This window comes from Pavona decussata, unplaced genomic scaffold (assembly GCF_977016875.1).
Source record: "Pavona decussata unplaced genomic scaffold, jaPavDecu1.1 SCAFFOLD_129, whole genome shotgun sequence".
In the NCBI taxonomy this organism is placed as follows: Eukaryota; Metazoa; Cnidaria; class Anthozoa; order Scleractinia; family Agariciidae; genus Pavona; species Pavona decussata.
This window is the reverse complement of record NW_028145543.1, coordinates 233,275-257,249: the sequence shown is the minus strand read 5'-3', so window position 1 is coordinate 257,249 and position 23,975 is coordinate 233,275. Positions and strand designations below refer to the sequence as shown.

Genomic DNA, 23,975 nt, shown 5'->3' with positions numbered 1-23,975 from the left:
GTTATATGAAGTTGTTAAGGGTTCGCAACTGGCGACACGGAGTTGAGAGGTGAATTCCAGGGCGGATTACCCAGGTGTAAGGTCCACCCACTTATCTAGTCCGCTGCCGGAACCAAGTACGTTTTGTCCATGTAGATCACTTGAAGAGGACAGGAAACCGGTCTTCAAGTTCTGATTTTGAGGAGAGCGCCATTGATTGCGAGAGAGAGGTTGAGGAGTCCCAGGCCAAGAAGATGTGATGCTGGTGTTCCCCTGGCATTTAACCTCGAGGTATTCCCAGTACTCCAGGTCTTGGGGGATGTCCTGGGCCAGAAAACATGGAGAATTTGCCAGTTCCCAAGGAGACGCAAGTACCAGTGACGGAAGATACTCCAGAGAAAGTGAATTATCCAGGTCCATTGCCTTTACCAGACCCAGTGCGAAGGTATCCTAGTCAAGAGAGGAGGCCACCGCAAGGACTTATTTGTGAACTGTGAACATTGAAAGTTCTGTGGAACATTGAACATTGCTTTCTTCAGACGTTCTTTGATAGTTTCTACCTTTGCACACGATCCCTCTTCTTTGTTTGGGCAGGAGTGTAATATATTAGGGTCCATACCCCCGTAGATTTAGGGGCTGTTATGTACATGCGCACTGGACATTAAAATAACGGCGAGCACATGGTTTGTCTTGTGGTTGTTGTGATCTTCAAATACTACAATTACAAACATGGCAACCCTTGCAGGATTTCACAAGAGCCTCCCACAAAGGTTCTTGCAATAATACCTTGTCTTTTGGACGGCGTTACTTTAGAATAGTTGCATGTTTTCAAGCGGTACTGACAAAAGAAAATGTTAAAATTCCAACACATTGGAAACTTTTATTTCGTTGTCATTGCTTTTGGCATATTGGGTTTTTTATATTTCTTTGTCTACCTGCCTACCAGTTTTGTAGCGTCCCATCGCATTTATTCCTTCTCTCCTTTTTACGTCTGTCCCGTTTTCCCTTCCTCCTCTCTTTCCCTCACCCCTCTTTTTCTTTGTTTCTTCTCTTTCTTACGTTCGCCTTTTTTCATCTCTCTTTTCTTTTCTTATCTTTCCATCCATTTCCATTCTGTATTATCTTCCACTTGTCCTTCTCCCTCTGCCCCTTTGGCCATTAGTTTTCCTTATACTGTCCTCTTGTCACAGTGGGTGTTAGGGTTAGTTGTTCAGCTTTGGATTGAGGTTTGGTTGTTTAGTGAATACTAGGACCGTAATGCCGTTCAACTGCTAGATCTTTTTATGGTGTCTCATGAACAGGTTTGCCAGCTTTAATTTCTTATTACATCGATCAGCTTTTCGCAAAAGTACCTACAATGGTCTTTTCACCAATTTTTACACCTTTGTACCTTTATCTTACAAATTGGGTTCAGTACCCACTTTAATATATAAGGATTTCAAAATCAACAACACCTAGCTCGGTTTCCATAGCAACATCAAGGTCCCTTACTTCTACCGACACATCCACCACAATCAGCCCCAGCGAGACATCAACCCACTATTATAAATGACCTTTTGTTGCCCCTTTTACGAACACGGTTCAACGTAAATTGATCAAGCGTCTTACTTGCCGTTTTGAAAAACTTTGCCAGTCAGTTGATTTCCCCTCTATAATTTAAGGAACTTGTTCAGTTTGAGAGATGCTATAGCCAAGTCACTGCGATCTCGTGTAGTTTACAAGTTTTCTTGTGGACTGAGGCTGTGGTGCCTGTTTTGTCGTCGAGACTAATCGGCTACACGAATCTGGGAGCACCGTTTCCACTAACAAGAATTCCCACATTTCACATCACCACAAATTAAAAGCTCGGAAAACTGACGAGTTTATGTTCTGAAGATTGTTTTTCCATCGCCTCCGGTCCACTCCCCTTCCCGGTTCAAAATCAACAGGCAAATTTTTCATGTCAATCTTTGACTTGCTATTTAGTTTAGTTTGTCTACTCAGTACATATTTCTGTTACGTTTCTTCATTACTGCACGCCGTAATTAGCTATATATGTTTTACTTTTCTTGTCACGTTGTACTCAGTTATATTCTTAAAACTATTGTAACCTTCTTGCATAAAAATCACACTCACTAGCTAGTTTTGTTACTTGTACGTTGAAAGATGGATGAAGTTTCAACCAAAACATGTAACATTTAAAAAAGTTGTTACCTTGAAAACTATTTCCTGCCTGCTGGTTTTACGGAAATTTGGTAATTATTAATGAGTTTGAGAAGTAGTACACTCATATTTTTCCTTTCTATTTTGCTATGTGTCCTCTCCCCTCCCCGATAAGGCTTTTTCTATTTGAGGGTGGAACCTATCGGCTTGCGTTTAAGTTACGAAATGTCAATAAATGTTGTTGTTGTTGTTGTTATTACTAAACGTACTTAGGTAACATGCACGTTTGGGATCAATATTTTTCTTGGTACAAATGAACTTGCTGTGCTTTATACAGTCAACTCTCTCATAGCGACCACTTCTCGTAAGCGACCACCTCCCGTTAGCGACCACTTCGTAAACAACCGTTTTGTTTCTCAGTTAAATACTGTTTCAAGAGCTTTCTCGTAAGCGACCACCACTCAAATTTCTTAAGGGGCCGCGACCACGTTTTAGGCCAGAAATTACACATTCTTTTGTTTCCTGTTTCCGGTAAGCGATCACCCAACATAATCACGTATGATCGTTAATAAATCATTACTCAGAAGTGACAAAAGTTCAATTTTTAATTACGCTACCCCGGACTGCTGAAAGATAATAACAGTTTACAGACAGAGAAGATGGCTTTAATTAGATTTGTAGGTAAACGGGAATTGTTACAGTGATCTGTTCTAAAATGTCGTACAAAGGTTCATCAGAAGAATGAACAGATGTGAAAAAAGCAAACAAATTAGTCTCTATTTGCCTAATTTTAGCTGTTTAGGTAATATTTTTATGTAATTAATTAATTAATTAATCCAGTGTTAGGCCTATTTTGTTGATCTTTTCCGTAAGGGACCACCTCCCGTAAGCGACCACTTTGTCGTGCCCCAAGGGTGGTCGCTTACGAGAGAGTTGACTGTATTATGAAATTCCTAACCTACTAGCTGATTATGTAAGAAAAGAAACGAAAGAAAAGAACTAAAAGATATGCTTTGCGTCCGTTAAAGGCTTACATTATCGATCTTAAATAACATATACCAAGTGATTACGGTTTCTGCGTTAGAATTTACATAATCATTTGATTTTCTGAGTTCAAGGACCTTGCCAAAAGGCAATCTTCGCGGTAAAGATGTAAGATCGCTTTAAAGTGGGACGAATAAAATAATATTTGACCTAAAACCAAGCAACGTCGTAACAGTGTTTAACAATATAAGCAATCACATAGAGTTTTCAGTCCGTCAGAGATCTTGAGATCTTGGTACACCTTAAAATCATGCCTCTGAATCAATATTCATTCCTGCTGCAGCGTCGCTTGTTCACTGCCTTCCTGTTTCAATCTATCGAAGAAGATTTTAAAGAAATCCACAGGTTTGAGGATGTCCAAATAAATGGAACACATCTCCTCTTGGGACAGGTGCTTGGCGTTTTCTGCCACTACTCGAGGGTCGTTGAGGAATTTTTGGGTAGCTTCGTCGTTGTGGAAGTAGCTGCTGCAGGACATGGGTTTGTGTCGATCTTTCCTTAATGGCCCTTTAACCATTTCGCCGACTTTGGGAGGAAGATCACCATCGCTCGATGACCGCTTTGCAAGTTGCGGATGTTGAGGTACTGTCACTGTGTTCCGTTTATCTGCTTGCGCCTCCATGTTATCTTACTGAATCAAAGAGCTCTGAGAAATCAAGAATGGTGTGCTTTTAGAGGGGCCGCCCTTTAAAAGGCTTAAGACTCCTTTGCGGTTCCTTTTCGTTAAGGGTGCGGCCAGGTGTGGTGTTCAATCGAGTTTTATTGTTTGTTCCCTTATTTGTTTGTCAAAAGGAACAAACGCCCCGTTGTTTCCTTCGACGGGTAAAAGCAAGATAATGAAAAGCAATAATTTATTGCAAACAATGATTGCGGATACATATATGCTGTGTTTGAAGCTGCGTTAATAAGGAGTTTAAGGAGCTACTGTGGCGATGACAACGAGAACACCACAAAACAAGAGGATTTAATGAAAAACAACGGCTGTTCATATGCCTTAAAGATTTTGATATATTTCTTACCGTTCGAATTCTATGCCAAACAACAACAAGGCTTTGTAGAGTACGTGAGCACATGACAATAATTTTTTTATTCTCCCGCTGTCTTAACTTGAACATCGCTCTTACCAATTCTGTACCGAGATAATTTGGCCACATTGTACACGTTAAACGAATTGAAATAATCGCGAACAAGTGTTTTTTTTTTCCGAGTATGCCTGTGTCATTTACTGATTAATACATCGTTCTCATATATTCACCAGGCTTAACATATTCCATCACATTATTTCCATTGCGCATATGCCACAGGTTGACTTTCCAATCCTAGCAGTATGCAGGATGTTTGTACCACGAACCTAGTTTATCAGAGTTTATCTAGAACCTGGTAAGGGCACTTGGATTTTTTTCCGAGTATGCCTGTGCTATTTACTGATTAATACATCATTCTCAAGTTTAAATAACGTAAAGTTTCAAGTGATGTTTTCGTTGGCGTTTCCGTCGTGGGTGCTTAAAGTCGATCTAACTTATGAGTGAGGAAAAAAACAAAAACAGGGCGGTATCGTTAACCTCCAATTGAGTCTTACCACGCCTTATTCAGTCGAGCTTTGTTGTCTGCTTCCTTAATACTGTTTGTCGAAAGGACGGAAAATTCACTCATACAGTAAAGGGCATGATGATCTCTTAGAGCTGCGGGTTCTTTTTCCAATGAATCATCACCAGTGATCATCATCATCCAATGATCATCACTAACGTTGGAGAGGTTGTGGATAATTAATGCGGTGATTAAAGATTTCTAGTTAAATACCACGTTATTGATTAGTTATACCTAGAAACTGAGCAAAAACCAAGGGCAAAATGATTTGGCGGATCATAACAGTCACGGCTTAAGGCCTATTGATTAGTTATACCTAGAAACTGAGCAAAAACCAAGGGCAAAATGATTTGACGGATCATAACAGTCACGGCTTAAGGCCTATGTTTACTTCTATGGCGGTCCCACTGGCACGGATTAGAAGACATAAAAGCGTAATAAGGGCGTTACTTTTGTTCGTTATTCCTTTGGTGTTAAAATGAGATCGTTGGAAAAACAATATCATGGCCGGCAAACGAAAGTGAATATGTGAAAATCGATGCATTTGAACTGCAACTTAAGCCGTTCCATATACTAAAAATACGTGACTTGTAAAACCTCGCGAATCTAGGGCTGGGTGGACAGTTGATCTCAAGTGAAGGAATGGGCTAAGGCAGCTAGAAAGTATGAATTGTCTCGTTCTTTGTGATAGTGATCGAGAGGATAGTGTCGGTGCCCTTTGAATAGCTCCACCCTTGTGCAAGTTGTGTGATCACACCCACTCTGTGTCATGTCATCCCCACATACTGTGGGAGTGGTACACTGGAATTAGCAGGATGTTAGGGATGCACCATTAGAAATTTGAAGGGTGGGGGGGAGGCCATAAACAGGAAAAAAATCGTGCAAAGCCAAAATGTAAGGAAAAAGAATCCTACATTGCAAAGGAAGCAGATAAAAGGTTTTCAAGGTTCGAAATAAAATCTTGCACCCCCGCTGGTTGTGAAAAAATAGCATACCTTTCCAGAAAGTCCTTCCCCTCCTTCACATTTGAAATGGTGCAGTTCCTGACCAGAAGGTTCTATATGTTGCCTTGATCTCCTTAGTCATCCTTCCAAATCTCTGTTAATTGGTCACTCTGGGGAAATAGCCAAGTGATTGCTTAATTGAGACTACGGGGAGGGATTTATCTTCAATGATTTGAGAAGTAGTCACTCAATAGTGGGTAAGCGTATAACAGAAGGGCAAATAATAGATACCATGGACATGGTTTAGTGTTACTGCGCAACAGTCTCCCTTTGTCACCAATCCTTTCACTCCTGGAAGTGAGCAGCATTATTTAAAATTCTCTTTACAATTTTAATACACTCTCGAGCAGACAGGTAGTACGAATTAACAAAAAAATTAATAAGGAGATAGTGTTTTGCTCTGACACCAAACTGTCGGGAAAAGGCAACAAATAGATGAATATTAATTACTTAGGAGAATTAGCCTTCAGATCTTGGTAGTGAAAGGGTTAGTAAAAGTGTACAATACTTTACAAATGATATTTAACAGAGAGGTTTTAGAAGACAGTACACATAGATGTAGCTAATCTTTTCCCTGTCACCCCCCGTACCTTCCATTCTAATAATTATTTGAAACTCAGAAAGTACAATATTTGTTTTGTTGCAATTGCTTTATTTGCATAAACGGAATATGTGCTGATTACATGAAATGTGGTTGCTTTCAAGAAGAAAATTGTGATCTTGTACATATTATAGCCTCTCGTTCTCTCTGTACATTGCACCGTTTTGTTGAAGCAGTTGGAGTCTGTTTTGTAGTTCCTCATTTGTTTCAACTTCTATTCTACGAGCAGTGTTGCCACGAGCGATTTTGTAATCTGCCATATCTTTGCTGTTCAGTTTCCGCTTGTACTTGTATGGATTGACTTTCTCGAAGCCTTTGTGGTCGCAAGTTCCGTTCCTGTTCAGTCTCATTAATCAGTCGTCGTGCCTGGTTTGTTCGAAGCGTTTGTTATAGCAAATCTCGATCCTGTTCAGTGTTATTAATCAGTCGTTGTTCCTGGTTTGCGTTTGTAATCGCAAATCTCGTTCCTGTTCAGTCTCATTAATCAGTCGTTGTGCCTGGTTTCTTCGAATTCGATGTAATCGAAGCTCACGTTGAACCGGGATTTCGTTATTAAAGTGAGTGCGAGTAAATGTAACCTAAATTGCCTATCTTCTAAAGTTTCTAATGCACACCTACATTGGTTGTACTGCCTGTGATATTCCAATCTGCGGTTCCGCTGCTCCTCTGTTTCTTCCTGACGGCGCTGTCTTTGCTAAGCCAAGCGATGCTGTCTTTGCTCTGTGGTTTCCTGATGTCTTCTTCTTCTTCGCTGCTCGCGTTGAATCTGAAGTCGCCTTTCACGTTGTTCAGGGATTTCGTTGTTTAATCTCCCTCGGGGAATATGTCTTGTTCCTTGTTCGTCCTCCTGCAGTTCATTTGCATCACAATTTGGTCGTGTTTCACCAATAGTAAACATTTTCACTCCTTCACTCCTCGATGAACAAACACGTTCAGCGCTCAATGAATAAACATGAGAGTGCGCCATTGTGCAACTACAAATTGCCGGCGTCTGACGCCAGCCTGTCTTCCAACCTGTTGCTGCCTAGCAACCTTCCCTTTGTCTGACGTCATTTATACTTTGTTTGCACTGTTGCCAGGCAACAACGCGGACACCTTCAACGATATATATATAGATACCGCGACTTAGCTCCCGATCGGGCCTTCGGCCCGACAAATTTATTAAACTCGCTTTGCGAGGAAAAACTGTGATGAACATTCACTTATTCGTTATTCAGATTAAGAGTCAATAGAAAAATAGGCAATTTCCCGAGTTGCTTTAAACCTCATCATGAAAGCGAGGCTTAGTGCAAAGCTTTTCATGTGAAAATTAGTTTCGTTTGCATATGAAAACCAATTTTCGCAATAAAGAATATTCGCGAAGCCTCGCTTTCATAATGAGGTTCAAAGCAACTAGGAAAAGGCCTATTCTTGGTTAGTAAATAAAAATAAAGAATAGAGTTACAAAATTCTTGCGCGACTGGCAAACAGATCTTTAATAAATTTCCGCAATTCTGCAATAAAAAATTTCATATTCTGATAAAGCAACTAATAATAATTTAAATAACTGATATCAGTTGCTGCTGTGGAAGATCACATTACGCTTAACACATCAATGATGTCATCAATGTTTTATGCAGACTTAAGTAAACTGTAAAGACTAAGTACGCACTGTAACAACCGTGGTAAAATAACAAAAACCAGATTATATTAATTAAATTACTATACGATACGATACAAGAAAGAGCACTGAGTGGGTGTGTTTTTCTTTCTTTTTGTTTTTGCTCTCGCAACCTGCAAAACAGAGTAACTTTTGCGCATAGTTAATTGAACGACTGGTCATGAAACCTGGCCATGAAAACTATGGTGCTGCAATTTATGGTGGAAGGGCCGCAACTGTGCACAATGCTTTGTTTATATGTTTACACTAGAGTTGAATATCTTAACAGGAACGTTTCTATTGGTCAGTTGCTCCAACATATTTCAAAATCTATTGCAATTGTGGTTTGTGTACGGTCAAGGCCAAAAATACGAACAAAAACCTATAACAAAAAATTTGGCAGTCTCAACCTGTATCTAAATCTTGGAAATTAATGAATGCCGAGTGTTTAGAATGCAATTACTCATTGAAAGAGGCTACAAGAGTATAGGTTATGACAGAAATCATCTGGTGATTGTGCTTGCCGCAAATCGGACGATAAGCTGTTCCTATGCACCGTTGAGCGCGTCGAGGTCTGGGCCTAGTTTTAAGAAGGTCCGCGATAGAAAGCACTGTCATAAAAGTTCACACAAACATTGAGAAGTAACAAATAAAAGAGCTTGTATTGACTTGTCTGCTTTCCCTTATACTTACGCTTGTGCTTGAATTGCTGGTGGACACAAAACCTCAATCGATGGAAGTCAAAGTCAATGAAAAAAAATGAAATAAACAGTTTATCGGTTTAAATCGCATTTTAATTATTGTGTTCCTTGAAACCATGTCAACTTAGTTTGGCTGTCACTTATACTATGGCTAGCTGCTTATTTCAAGGATATGTCTGCAACAAAGTACAGTACGTATATTTACAGCTCTTGGATAGGATATTTTTAAATAGGCGAACTTATATTAACAAGCATTTTTCAATCGATTATTTTACAGCGTTGAATATCTACAGCTTATATATTATCAGTGTTAGGAATGTCTAGATCAAAGATACCTGTAAATTATTTAAGCGGCGAATATGTTTACGGCGCAAGAAATTGAAACCGCTGAGCGGAGCGTGTTGAGCGCAGACTGTGAACTGGGGAAGAGGTCTGCAATGAGATGTGTGTCACTTGTGATAGACATCATAAAGTGTCCCCTAGCCCTAATTCTCACCGAAAACGTTCTGTGAATAATGAAGTCATATACATACGACAAGTAACTCTGTCTAATATGAGGCATACAATCGCATGAGCCATGAGGATCCGAAATCGTCCCCAGACTCCCCAAATTCGATAGTTTAGTGGAGAATTGATTGCGTTCAAACACTGGGAACACACAATCACAATCCTAAATGTCGTCCAGTAGAGTCCTTTGATTATTCAAAAGAGGCTTTGCTCCCAACTGATAGGAGATATTCTCAAGTAGTGCCCTCTGTGATTGCAGCTCCGTCCTTAACGTCAAGATACTAAAATGAAGACAAAAGTACCGAAAATTGTGAGCTATTGCTCTATCCTCAAGAGTAAGGCTTAATAGGCCATTTTCATGATGGCGTCATTTGACTACAACTACCAGAATTCACTTGGTTTTTCTTTTCAAATTCAAATTTTGTAATCCCAGTGGACAGCAAAGAACAATGGCTCTAATTAGCATGAGAAAACAAAAAACTGAAGGATTCTGGTAGTTGTAGTCAAATGACGCCATAGTGAAAATGTCCTATTGTTGGGTTTCATGTGTCTGCTTTCTCTTAATGATATGCATCCCATAATGAATTGAACTACATCGGTGGGCAACCCGTCATTGTTTTAACTTCTCAAGTTACTGCTTTATGTGCATGTGCTACGGAATTTGAAAAGGGAAAAGGAGGGAAGGTGAAGTGAGTTGATGAATTGAAAGTTCTTTTACGTTGCAGCTCAAATTAGTTGGCGGTTTAGCACACCATGCAACTGATGATAAATTGTCCGTTCCGAAGTTCAAATGGAAAATGAAGACGAGTTATTTTAAAAATTTTCATTCAATCAGAAATTGGAGTCCATCACAAGAAAAATAACATTAAAATTAGCCAGTTTACCAAGTTTGGGGTTCTGTCGTTAGATTGCAACCATGTCGAAAAAATTAAGGGACTTTGTATGGATATGGGGGACGCCATCTCATAATTAGAGACATTTGTATGGAATTTGGGCGACCTTTGATAGGTCACAGCCTGGTTACTACGCAATGAAACATAACCAAACTTGGTAAAGTTACTAATTTTTATGTGACCTTTCTGGTGATGGGGTTCATTTCTTCATATGATGCAATTTGAACGATGTATAAACTAGGGCCCAGTCACTTTAGGAACTTCGAAACGGGCAATTGTTAGTTCAAGAAACCAGGAAAGATCAACGAAACTTTTCTTCGGGGACCAAATTCACGAACTCCTCCAAGTTCAAAAGTATCCTATTAAGTATTGTTTCTGGACAAAAGCCTATTGTTGGACTAACAATGGCCAATTGCTAAGAAACAATACTTAATATCAATATCTTAACTTAAGAGGGCTTCATGAATGTAGGACCTAAAATTAATCCGGACTAACGACCAGCGACTTGATGACAGCAGTTAAGAAAAACATCAGAGTGCTTAGTAGAATAATTTTCCCTACTGATTTAAATATATATTTTTTTACACCTGTGAGATATCGCCTGTGGGATCAGAAATCAACAGCGGTTGAAAAGAGGGAAGGGGTAGTTTGTTTATAATAATAATAATGACTTAATATTTAAGTGTCAAAGTCTCTAGCACTATTGACTCTGTGCTATATAATCAGAAAAACAAAATAAAAACCCGAACAAAACATTGCTAAAAATCGCTATTTACAAACAATAGTAATTATATAATGTATAAATTAAAATCGTGAATCCTTACTGTTCGCTACTTAACAAATAGCTTCCATTTTGCCGTGCGTCTGTACTCTGAGAACGCACAGATTACGTCAAAACGTGGTGAGAACAAAGAAGTACGCTACGAGCCGCAGGCGAGTAGCGTGACCGATGTTCTTACCACGTTTTAACGGCCTCTGTGCGTTATCAGAGTACAGACCCACGGCAAATTGGAATCTATTTGTTTTATACAATAACCAAGACATTTCAACACATTTTATGAGCGAGCATCGCGTTGCTTGAGCGGAGTCAAAAACTTTCCAGCAAACTCAGTTTTAGACTGTTACACACGTGCAATTGTGATCCTCTAAATTAGAGTATAATCCACCACAACAAAGTTCTAGCTTTCTTATCCTGGTTGAGGTCACTCTCAACGGTCTTTGTCTAATTTTTTATCGGACAGTTTTCCTTTCTTGCGAAAATATGCCTTTGTTTGTCCGCTAATCGCCAAAACAGTTTGCAAAACTTTGTTGACCAGCCACTTTGGTTGGTCTCTAGACTCTGATCACGTGCCCCGGTCACAGCCCTCGATGACGTCAATCACGCGTCTATCTGCGTCTATACTCTAATCACAAACTCCGCTACACCAATCAAAACGCCAGCTTTACCTTGTTCATTGTATAATAAATAGTAGCTAATAACTGCATGAAAGACAGTTTAGACAATCATCGCTGATCCATTCACTCAAGTTCATTGTTCTTATGCGGTTTTGTTTTGCATTCATGAACTTGAAAATATCGTTTTGATTGAGTGTTTCAAGATAGCCGTTACCAATGTCACCTTAAGGCACAATCTGAGGCTTATTCACCTGTCTTTATGCTCGTTCAATTGCCCCTGTATGATCGCCATCTGGTCTTCATCTTTGTTTTGAGTGTTAGCTGGCAATTGTAACTGGGCATAGTCTATCAGGCCCAAGTACCACTGAAATAAAAAAAAAAAGGAGAATGGTTCACCATATTGACTCAAATAGCTCACAATTTACTAAATTAAGCTACAATGAGAGTATTTTTTTATTAATAAATAAGCCATTTCCCAGTTTCTTTGAATCTCATTATGAAAGTGAGGCTAAGTAAAAAGTTTTTATTGCGCCTAATTAGTTTTCATTCATATGCAAACAAAGCCAAACAAAACAAATTTTCATATGAAAAGCTCTTACCCTAGCCTCGCTTTCATAATGAGGTTCACAGAAACTCGAAAATAGCCTATTAAACACTTTTAATTAACTACTACTGTTAAACGTAAAGCTGCAAAAAGCTTTTTAGTGAGTCTTCTCAAGGCACGTTTTTTGTTTAGCCTCGTCCCCTGACGTTCTTGGCGCGGAAATGAATGTGACGTCATCCGCGCTGATCATGTTCAGCCGCAATTCTTGGACAAAGCTTGGTTCACTCGATGAGCGAGTTTAGGCCTGGCTGTTTGTTTCTTCATTCAAGAAACAAAAACGAAAGATGTTCATAAGTAAACTGCATTCCCTTTTATCCTGGGTCCCAACTTTCCGCGCAATGGTTGAATGCTTATAACACTGAGCCACAAAAATAATTTGAGTAGAGACCTAAGTCATTTCATATGTAACACTCGTCCTTCTAGCCAACTGGGGTGTCGGTTTGTTAAAGGAAGCACCTACGAGGTCAACATTCTAACTGCAATCTATATCAGGGCAAAGGATTCCGTAATATCCCAGGCAGTTGTTTTAAAGAAGTCGTATAAAAACGACTGCGTGGGAACCTATAGATGTCCCACTCTGGTATTGATATATACGAGGGCGAGTTAGGTATATGATTCCCCGCATGTTCCAATGAAATTCGTGCGGTCATGCCATTTCAATAAAGCCTCAAATGCAATGCACAAAAGATACCAGTAAACTCTCACCGTTAATTTCCTTATAAAAGACATAGAACCCGAGTTTGGATGAATCACTAATCGAGGCACATAGAGCTTTTCCAAACAGTGCACAGGCAGCTTCTGTTCAAACTGATGAATTGCCTCGATCTGTAAGACAACGTAAATCATATGTTTTTATAAGTACGTAATTCATCTGTCTATTAATAAAGGGATGTAGCATGTTTAGGTGATCTGTTAAATGGAAAAGGTACAGCTGTATTTATATTAGCCTGGGGTGAGTTGCATAAAATTTAACGTCGTGCGTAACTGCTAACGCCAGACCTTCATCCCAGTCACATTCAGCATTTTAACGTCTGACGATAGCATTTACTCCCGCCGTTAAGTTTTATGCAACTCGTCCCTGGAGAAAAGGTGCCATTTTTGTAGGCGTTTTTAGGACAAGAAGTAAGGGCTAAGCACAAAGCGTGCGCCGGGAGCGTCCTTCGCGTTGACTTCTCGTTCATAAAACGCATTGAAATAAGTATAATAATTTACAACTCCTGTTCTTTAGGCTATATTTATATCCTCGCACAGACGGAAATTACATCCGTATAACCACCGAACTCTTGAACCTGATAGCCTTTAGCTCTAGTAGAATGGAACTGGAACATCAATTGGTACATTAGAGTTTCTGTGTAATACGCATTACGAAATAACCCACTCAACAACAGATTATCAGTTTGAACTTTGCAGAAGTTAGGGCTGGCTCGATATTTGCTCTCACCGAAACGAAGTTAAAGATAACCTTCTCAAGATCGCTCGTTACACTGTATGCCCTCTGTACCCTGTCTGATTTTATAAAAACTTAATGTTGCTCAAACTCGAAATGTCTGGCATTCAAAGAAGAGGTCGAGTATTTCCAAATAGAACAACTAGAAAGAGGGAAGAAGTAATTGTCACCTGTGTTTTAAGACGCTTTAGCTCTGCATTCTTTTGTACGGTTTCAATGTCTCCAACTGCCAAGCCTATCTGTAAAAACAGGACGGTGTTAAAAGAGTTACAACAACAACAAAAGTGGTGCGAGAAATACTTACACGATAACTAAATCTATAAAGGCAACTGTCATCTTAGCGAAATCGGCTCTGCTCACTGTGACGATCAAGGTATGGAATCCAAAAGTCAAAGGATCGGTAATTAGTTCTCGAGGGAAAAGAAACTTGATTTGAAATCAAACCTGATTTAAATTCTCAACGGAGTCTACAATCAATCTAGGATAATTTCATTGTTATATGCTACTGGAAAAATCTTTGTGGTTGGTCTGGTTGATCAACGAAACGTTTTAGCCAGCGTCGAACCAAGTGACTTGGTTGAAGCCAAGAGAAAATGGTGAGACCTTGCTGAAACAAATAAGCATATTGCTCAACAGTTGTCAAGCGTTTCGTCCGAAAACGATTCAGAAAATGCCATGAGATTTTGGTTAATTTAAAAGAGTGATGGAGGAGTATCAATCGATGGGGTTACTTAATGGAATAGCGTAGAGTAGAATAGAATAGAATAGAATAGAATAGAATAGAATAGAATAGAATAAAATAGAATAGAATAGAATAAAATAGAATAGAATAGAATAGAATAGAATAGAATAGAATAGAACAATAGAATAGAATAGAATAGAATAGAATAGAAAAGAAAATAGAATAGAGTAGACTGGAATAGAATAGAATAGAATAGAATGGAATAGAATAGAATAGAATATAATAGACTGGAATAGAACTAGAATGCACAGATGTGCATTGACAGCTATTCCCCTAAGAACAAAAGGGAGATAGTCCAAACCAAAATGAAAAAGTTACTTCTTAAATTCTTTACATAATGGAAAAAGTGTGAGAACTTCAGAATATCGTAGTCTTTTAAGATAATTGGAAAATATGAGGTATAGAGGTGGGAGGGGTGGGGGGAGACTAAAGGCCAATTTAGTATATATAGCGGTGTGATGTTTGCTTACGACTGTCGTTTGCGACCTCTTTAGTGCACGACGCTCACGTCAGGCAAAACCTTCGTACACAACTCGCGCCATTCAACATTGTTTTAAACCATAGTTCAAATCTCATGATATTACCGCGTCAGTCACTTGTTGTGTGCAACAAGTTGTAGGTGTAATTTACACAAAACAATTGGAAACAGTTGGTATCGTGGTATCGTAGGTTTGTCGTTAGCAAGTCGCATGACTCAAACTCGTACATCAGCCTTAACAGCGACAGAGAGATGTTAGGAGCCCATGACCCGGAGTTCTGATCTCTCATACTAAAGCCTTGGAGCCTAGATTTATTTTTAGAGCGAGTCTCAGGGGACCTTTGGAACGCCCACAGGTTTAATACCAAAACAAAGAAGAACAATGACAATTAAATTGTAATACGTCATACCAGTACCTTGACGCGTGAGGGGTTGACTCAAGGAATTCGAAGTAATAAAGAAAGAGGTTCCTAGTTATAGACTCCTGGGATCGTTTACCCTTCAGGTAGTTTGGAAGTGGGGGATTTTTCAATGAAGGTGGTTAGGGTGGACTGAATTCATCTAGTCATGCGGAATAATGTGTGCCATCAAGGTCAAACCTTATACGCTTAAGTGGAAGTCGTATTCGAATATTTACAACGTTAACGATCTCTGTATTAACCGGGATAGAGTGAACGCATACTCACCAAAAGATTCATGAGCGAGATGGACATGACAATAATGAACGTAAAACAGATGAAGCGAGCAAGATGAGGCATAGGGATCCTTTTCTCGACAAAATAATGGTTGAACTCAATGCCTCCCGCCATCATGTCAAATACCTTGAGAACTGACATGTAAGGGTTCTGATACGACAACTGCAATTGAAAGATATATCGTCAATCTTTTGTTGCTTCCAGAGATTGCAATACAAACTAACTAGTCAGCGGGGAAGCCATGACCAGGTGGTTAATTGCGTCAGACGAATTGATCTCAGGGTTGGTGCTTTTCATGGAAAAACTGAACACAAGAGAGCGAATGCGAAAAAAAAATGTATTTGCTACAAGTTCAATGTTATCTTGACGTACATTTTTGAACCGAGAGTAAAACCAACAGTGTGCAGAACTCGCTGATCTCGATCAGTTTAAAGGACTTCTGGTATCGAAAGTGCTGTCATATACCTTCCCCACGAAATTAGGTTACCACGGGAGAAAGTGTGGGTGGGGCTTGTTCCGCAACCCTTTGCGAACGGAAAGGGGTAGTGTAATAATTTAGTGCTACAATCAAGCCCCTCTGGAAAACTCGTGTTCCTCTCCAACCCTTGCGCACACAGCCTACACACAACACAATTACCTCGTCCCCCAAGAGAAGAAAGAAGATCAATCCGTAGGCAATAACAAGCATCGAAAATACCAAAATCACCTGGAAAGAAAAAAGTAGCAATGAAGAACATAAAGGGAATTAGCTAGTGTACCACATACAACTGAGGACCTGCAAGAGAAGAGGTCTCCAGTGGCAATCTAAGCAGCTTAGTTTGCTTAAGTGGATTATTCCTTCGTCCTCGTTCTGCCCAAATAATTTCAAGGATTTGATTTGTTAGGCTGGATGTTCTACCGCATAAAGCTCGTTTTTCTCGATAAATGTGCTGAGACCTGGGAACTAGGCTGCGGGAGCCTTTCATGACTCTTGTTCAAAACATAGATTGCAATGAACGAAATTTCCTTAAATACATGCTCCATTAGAAAACTTCATATTTGATACACACCGGAATCACCGTGTGTTAATGTTACTTACCTTAAAAACAGATTTAAGGACTTCAATCAACATCGTCACATAAATACCGGAACAGAAAAGTCTGCGGAAACAAGAAGTTTAAAGATTTATCTTGGATTATTTGTCACCAGTCGGTTAAAACGAGCTAGCTTTTTTCGTAACAACAATATTCACCAGTCAGCAGTCTCCCTTGCTGGAGGATAGGGGGACATACCAACGGGATTGATCGATGACGTTCCACTTGACTGTTTAGAATGTAGACGTGAAGACGGCGCAAACTGAGAGAATTTTAAAACCTTGTCACTAGCGCAACGAATAACGTACTGACAACTAACGTGAAAGTTCTGCCTTTATACTAATTACAAACCCTTCTGTGTTAATTTCATTAAAACGTTTTCGACCACGACTTTCCTTAGATTTAAGTCGTAACTCTCATTTACATTATTATCACAACAACAAAAACTGAACAACAACAACATTGGAAGCTTTTAAAATATGTCCAACTCCGTCGATTTGAAAAGAATTACGAGAGTATTGAATGAAGACAGTATGTTGGTGAAAACCATGATCAATCATGGAGAAATTATTTTCTTTAAAAATAGCCATCTTAACAGCACTTACAGTAAAAACGGTCGCCGACGAAGCATGGTTACCGTACATGCCCGCGCTTGGCATCGGCTGTATGATTTCCATTACTTGAAAACTATTGCAATTTAAAATTGTTTCCCGTCCTTGACACCAGTGACGACCGGTGTCATATTTTCCCGCGCTTGACACTGGCTGCATGGTTTCCCGCGCTTGACGTTAGTGGAATTCTTTTCCGCACTTTTGCTCACTTTTCAGTTTCGACCCAGGTTCTGACTGACTTATTACCCTATTCTAATATTACTTAGAGTAATATTTTGAGATTTTGGCGTTAGGAAGGTTATTAATAGACTTACAACTCCAGCTGGACTAGCATGACAACAAAGGCTAGCAGCAGAGCTATCACGCCAACCGCCCACTGGTTCATGTCATCGATGATTCCGTTTGCTGGGAGAACGGTGGCGAGTGTCATCGAGTAGGTTGACAATTCCAAGAAATTTGCCACGTCAATGTACATCCAGCGCTGCAAAAACAATGAAAGATCAACAAACAGAAATCAGCGTTAGACATCTCTCTGATTTTTGTTACAAATGTGTCAAAAATAGTCATTTCCAAAAGTTTAAGATACTACCAGAGAAGACAGAATTTTTTAAGGCCACCTCACCTCTGCTGTACTCCGAAGGATAAGGCTAATAACACTTAAACCAATTAGCTGGTTCAATGAAAGACGTCGAAAACGGAAAAAAGTAGTGCAGCCAACTCTCTCGAAGGTGGTCGGCCATACTGGGACCTGTTCTAGCTGTGTCTGCCTTAGAGTGGCAATCTTCTATCTCGTAGAGGTGCCCAACTTATCATGGTGTCCGCTTTGAGAGTATCCAAGAAATATGCGGATTTAACTCTTACTTGTTAATTAGCCAAATACTAAAGCCCAGAAGCTGATTTTACCACTTCGCAATTTCCATTTAGACTTCTGTTTAGTGACGTACCTGCCTCATCACTCCGTTTAGTGCTTAAAGTACTATTAATATGCAAAGAGCACATTGTTTCGTCAAGGATTCCGGCAATTATACATCCTAATAGACATTGGATGAAGGCTCAACTAATTGCAATCGTCTTATCGGACGCATTCTTTTTAGGCAGTTCAGGGGTCCATCAGGGGTCCAATCAGATTTTCATGTTATAACCTAATTGCTTTAAATGAGGACATCTCATGCGTGTTAATTTCTATGACGTTTATTTTTCATGAATGAAATGCTCTAAATAATGTATGAACACATTTTAAAATTTCTCTGTTCACACGAACCTCACTGTATAGTTGGTAAGCTTCGAAGAGAAGATTCACACAGCAAAAGATGATAAGTGCGATTTCTTGAGGAATCAGAAGCTCCTTATCACAGGTCTAAAAAAAAATACAAATAGACCACTTTTTAAATGTTATCATCAGGTTTACTATTTACCCAAATTACCAGATGTCAACATCTCAGTAATTTTTGAGGAGTTAGTTTCGGTTGTTGCTTAATAATAGAGGACAGAGGCGCTGAGATGAACGTTTTCCATTCACTGCGATTATCGATAATAAGTGCAAATTTTTATTAGATGTAGCGCTCTGTTGTTTCCATGATAAGTTAAATATAAAATGTCAGGAGTTGGGACAAAGAGGCGGGAAACGTTTCAGGAGATTCTGCGGTTTAAATTTTGGTCTCGCTACGGGTCTGCGTTACATTGATGTAAAAAACTCTACGTTCTGTGGTCGGGATAGCTACATCGGCAAGACCCGTCGACATCTTTCTACGCATATTCGTGAACATCTCTCTTTCGACAAGTCTTCTTACATTTATAAACACTTATTTCATTCCAAATTTTGCCGAAATTCCTATTTTCCAGATTGCTTTGAAATTAATAGATTCTGCCTCGACCACATTCCAACTTAAACTCAAAGAGGTGATGCACATTAGCTGGACAACCCAACTTAATTAAGCCAACAGGTTAAACATGTTAATTTAACACTTTCCCTTTAACACAATTATATATTTTCATTCCCTCGTTGTTATCAGCATTTGTAATCTTAGTTCATTATGCATGTATTTTTTGTTGCTATATATTCTAACGGTTTTTCATAATCATAATGTGAACCACATCGAAACATGTACTGCATTAAAAATGTCGTTTTATCAAGAAATACAAGGAGCAAAGTATTAAAAAAAACCTTCTGCTTTAGCATAAAGTTTACAAAATGTGACATCACAGCTTGAGAAAAAGAGAGTTGTAAGGTCATCACATGTTAGAGTTCCAGGTCTGAACTGGCAATGGCTGTCTAAACTGTGTTTTACTCACCAAGGGGGTATCAAATGTCAGAATCTGATGGTTTACGTAGTCTGGCTTCATAAAGCTATGACCACAGTAGAGATAGTGTGAAAAAACGCCCAAGAATATGGCGTATAACACAGCACCCAAGAAGAAAATGGTTAGACCAATCCGCCGCCTGTGTAGTTTTAAACATCAAAAACGTAGAATCAGTTGCATTAATTATAATTATTTATTGCGTAGGGTAAAACCACAATGATTGTGAGTCTGTGTACATACCACTTCAATCGTACAATCTCTCTGGTGAGAGGGTGGAAGAGCAGATCTTTACGGCCACAGTCTAACATCGTCTACACGCAAAATAAAAAGTATATTTCACTTATGACGCTTCCTCTGACGACGGAATATGGGCAAAAGTATTGTGGGTTTTCGTTTTCGACATAGTTGCTGTCTAAAGAAGTTAAAAAAAAAATATTGACAGCTTTGTTTTACTACTATTATATAGCTCAATGAAAAGTAAAGTGAGTTTTGATAATCTGTGTTCAATGGTGCGAGATGTGTGACATGCGAGTTCATTTTGAAAATGGTTTACACCCCCCTCCCTGAAGAGGAATACGGGGAGGGGGCCAAGTATTCTATGAATACTCCGCGGTTCTTCCTGTCACCTCTTTCAAGCTTCACCTATAAACCCTTCCCCTCCCCACCCGTCAAACTTCGTGATCGTGACCGACCTACCTTGGCTCCATCGTATCTTTTTTGGTTAAAATCTACGTCCTCACCGATTTTAGGGCAAATGAAACTGAAATCGTACGTAACCTGTACAAAATAAAAAGGTCGTTAGTACAAGTGAAACGGAAAAATCACCGGAAAATGCAAGAAGCTCGCTGGCCCATTAGATTAGCTTACTCAAAGGTCTTCTTCGAAGTTTGGGACGTGTCACTTATAATATTACTCAAAATATATGTTTCATATATTTACATTCACTTATATTAACTGTTTGGCAAAAGATGATTAAGAGAGTCAAACTATTTTTTCACTCTCAGGACCTAATGATTGTAGAATCAAAGTGAAAAATGGCATTTTGTCTCTATTAAGTTGTGTTGACTTGATTTCTTATGTATTTCGAAATTTAATTTGAGCAGTAAAATATCGATCGTCTGATTCCAGGTTGGAAAGGCGAAAGAACAATAACTGGAACATTAATTTTATGTTTTTAAAGTGTTAAATACAAGGTAGCGTGTATTCGCAAGTAGAAGACTTAATTGAGACAGGAAAAGGCATACATAAATGGAAAAAGAGGTTCAAAAGAGACTTGAAGTTATCGAATATCAGCATCAACTGTTTAAGTAATATTTTAATACAACGTGAAGAAGTGACCAACAATTGTGTACAAAGGGAAGGGAAGCCGAATGAAAAGGGCACTTGTAAGGTGGCTAAAATAAAAAGGAACAAGGAAATAATCTGCAAAATATCTTGCAATGGCAAAAACATAGCAGCTAGGCAGGACCTTACCTATGGAAGGGGTGGAAATCACAACTAAAAGCTATGGAAAGCCAGGAAAGGTTTCTCCTGTGGAAAGCGGAAGTTTCAGATGGCTCTATTCCCTTCATTGGATACTTAGAACTTACAGAGTAATTTGGGTCCGTGTCCAAATGTGGTGAATGTTCGATGCATTTATCGAAGACGACCTGAGGGAAATAAATTATGCCAAATTATGAAGAGGAAACTAAGTGATAAAATTTATTATTGATTAATCTTAAATTAGGGTGCGAAAACAAAGTAAGCTGGACAATCAACCAAAACTGGTCCATCCGAGGCCTGGGTGGCGCAGTAGGCCATGCGTGACCCCGTGCTTGAATAATCCGTCTCAATTTTTCTTAGAATCTTTCAAAAAGCGAAAAAGAGACGTTTCCTTTAAATTACAGAACGTTTTTGTCCATTGAAACACCTATGAGATGCTGAGAGTAAGACAACGAAGCGAGAGAAAATATTGATTAAACTGAGTTCACGTAAGCCTACAAGGATTTTTAAAAAGTCCGAGAGTTCTCTTGTTTGCAAAGAAATCTACTAACTTGACAAGTTCTCGTCAAGTCACGGTATCGCTCAAAAAGTAACACGACTTATTAGGTTTAGTGGAAATTTGTTACAGTGAATTATCGACCTCCATGTGAACTGTAGTCTAGCTCATTGCCTCAATAGCCGTTAAATATTTCACGAATAGAAAAAGTCGTAATGTGACAAGTGACAAATCTGTTCAGATTTGAAAACATGACCATTAAACTTACTTTGGCAACCTTTGGAAACTTTTCAATGAGTCTTCGCATGGGAGTCACACCTTCGTGCTTGCAATTGCTTAGAAGTTCTCGCCACCTAAAAACGAGAAAGCATATAATGCGCCTTTCAACTGAGCGGGTCAGAAGCTAAGTACGTTACACTAAAATAAAAATCTGGCGCCAGATTCAAGAAGCCGTCTTAAGTTAAGACGCATCCCAAGCATTGTTTCTTGACAATGGAATAACAGCAGACTATTGTTCAGAAACGAACATACAAAAAATCTAACCTAGGAGTGCTTCGTAAATCGGGCCCCTGGTAATTGCCTATTTTGCTTGAAGTGCAATAAAAATTCACCCCCTACCAAAAAAATAGAAAAAAAGATTCATTTCTGTGAACGTTTCTCCGGTTCTGAGCCAGATGTTAACGGTATTTCAATTTGTTTACAAACGGCGATTCCCGGTTTTGTAGGTTGATTTTCTTTGCTTCGGAGCCATTTACTTACCACACGAAACCCAAATAATGATTGCCTTTTCACAATTCATAAATGTTAGTTACGACGGGTGACGCGGACAAAAGTTATCGTAACTTTTGAACGTTAGCCCATAGAACCAAACTTCGCCGCTATGTCCTGCTCAAGACGGCTGCTTGGCAGATAATTGACGGGATTAATAATAATAATAATAATAATAATAATAATAATAATAATAATAATAATATAATAATAATAATATTTACTTTTCTATGGCAAACAAAATTCACAGCAATGTGTTATCGCTGCAAAAAAATTATTCATACTTGTCGTGTTTGATTATCTCCATGCAGATGTCAAAATTTCCAGCCATGATGGCCGCATCCAAGCAGTTGTAGCCCATCGTTGATACCATGGTGACATCCGCTCCACGCTGGATCAGCTTTTTCAAAACACACATTTTTCCAAGATAGGCTGAATATATTAACGGAGGTTTCTGTAATTAAGACATTAATAATAACAATGATGATAGTGATCATGATGATAACATTGATGAGGGTGGTGATGATGATGATGATGATATGATGATGATGAGTCTCAAACCTTTGCGCCTCACTACACAGACAGTCAGTTCTTTACACATTCGATGCACTTTAAAGGTGTCAGTAAGTTGAACGGCGCATTATTGTAAGGTGATAAGAGATGTTAAAGCACTTTTCACATTGTGTTTGGCTCATCACGTGGCCGTAGGGTACCACACTTACTGACACAATATTTGAAAGCATGATTAGACAAGCTCATCCTCCCCTTGGACGCACAACCTTTGACTGCAATCAAAGGACGTCTTCTGCCCCTTTGCTACTATTTCAAGCCATAGTTAACAACTAATTTTTTTCCCAATTTTGATCGATTTAAATTTATCACGTGGGGTGATAGTGTTCATCCACGGAGAGGCACTATCAGCGCATGGTGTCCACCTAAAGGCCTACGAAAAACGAAGAATAAAAAAAATTGACCAAAAGGCAGAAACAACCCTAAGAAGGACAAACATTTCATTCAGGGCGAGTACTAATACTCCTAGTAGTTTCAGATGCCATAGACACCGCGTTAATCTCTGGCCATGTGAGACTTATCCTCTACCTTACTAAACTAAACTAAATCAGAGGACCATGTCCACATGGGATTTTTTTGGACGTATCACAGTTGGAAAGTGTTCCACATGAGTTCACTTACTCTATTTTTGTCAAGAGCATTTATATCTGCACCATAATGAAGCAGAGTGTCAACTGTGAGAGAACACCCAACCATAGCGGCGTGAAACAACGGTGTGAGGCGGTCATCATCTCTAAAAGAGATGAAAAGAAAATAAAAGACAAATGGGTTGGACTTTTAAACGAGAAGGAAGGAGAAGACGAAAAAGAAGGCGGGGGAAGTCTTCAAACTTAATCAGGTTTCTGGTTACATTCGCGAGTCAAAGTGGTTAGACATGTTACCTGTAGTCTACTGCAGCACCATTCTGCAACAGGTGCGTTGCCACCTCCACTCTTCCTTTCTTTACAGCGTAATGGAGAGGAGTGCAAGAGCCATAGTCAATATCATTAACAGATTCTGGGCATGCGCTAAGCAGCACTCTCACCACACCAATGACGCCGTTCCTAATATAAAAAGAAGGAGAACATGACATGTTGTTCCGAGCGATTCCTTTCTTCCATAAACAGTTACTTTAACAACATTACATATTTTTCCTTAAAGAAGGTAAAACAAGTTATCAAGTGAGTTAAGTAAGCAAGTTTGCTTAGAAGTAAGCAAGGGAACTTGTTTTAAACAC

General features: G+C 39.2%; 1 protein-coding gene across 5 annotated transcripts in view; it reads right to left on the bottom strand.

Moving 5' to 3' along the window:
- Nucleotides 1-7,751: 7,751 nt before the first annotated feature.
- LOC146468764 (transient receptor potential cation channel subfamily A member 1-like) overlaps nt 7,752-23,975 on the bottom strand; it is a 45,788-nt gene continuing 29,564 nt past the window's right edge. For all 5 annotated transcript variants that reach the window (XM_085124135.1, XM_085124134.1, XM_085124136.1 and 2 more), the window contains 17 exons: nt 23,641-23,802; nt 23,381-23,492; nt 22,474-22,643; nt 21,690-21,774; nt 21,033-21,092; nt 20,140-20,220; nt 19,684-19,754; nt 19,435-19,582; nt 18,404-18,499; nt 17,457-17,623; nt 16,537-16,597; nt 16,096-16,164; nt 15,450-15,620; nt 13,714-13,782; nt 12,802-12,921; nt 11,744-11,856; nt 7,752-9,485 (listed from right to left, as the gene is read on the bottom strand). In XM_085124135.1, the coding sequence (XP_084980261.1) occupies nt 9,368-9,485; nt 11,744-11,856; nt 12,802-12,921; nt 13,714-13,782; nt 15,450-15,620; nt 16,096-16,164; nt 16,537-16,597; nt 17,457-17,623; nt 18,404-18,499; nt 19,435-19,582; nt 19,684-19,754; nt 20,140-20,220; nt 21,033-21,092; nt 21,690-21,774; nt 22,474-22,643; nt 23,381-23,492; nt 23,641-23,802 (1,873 nt within the window). In that variant the 3' untranslated portion in view covers nt 7,752-9,367. The remainder of the gene's footprint in view (nt 9,486-11,743; nt 11,857-12,801; nt 12,922-13,713; nt 13,783-15,449; nt 15,621-16,095; nt 16,165-16,536; nt 16,598-17,456; nt 17,624-18,403; nt 18,500-19,434; nt 19,583-19,683; nt 19,755-20,139; nt 20,221-21,032; nt 21,093-21,689; nt 21,775-22,473; nt 22,644-23,380; nt 23,493-23,640; nt 23,803-23,975) is intronic.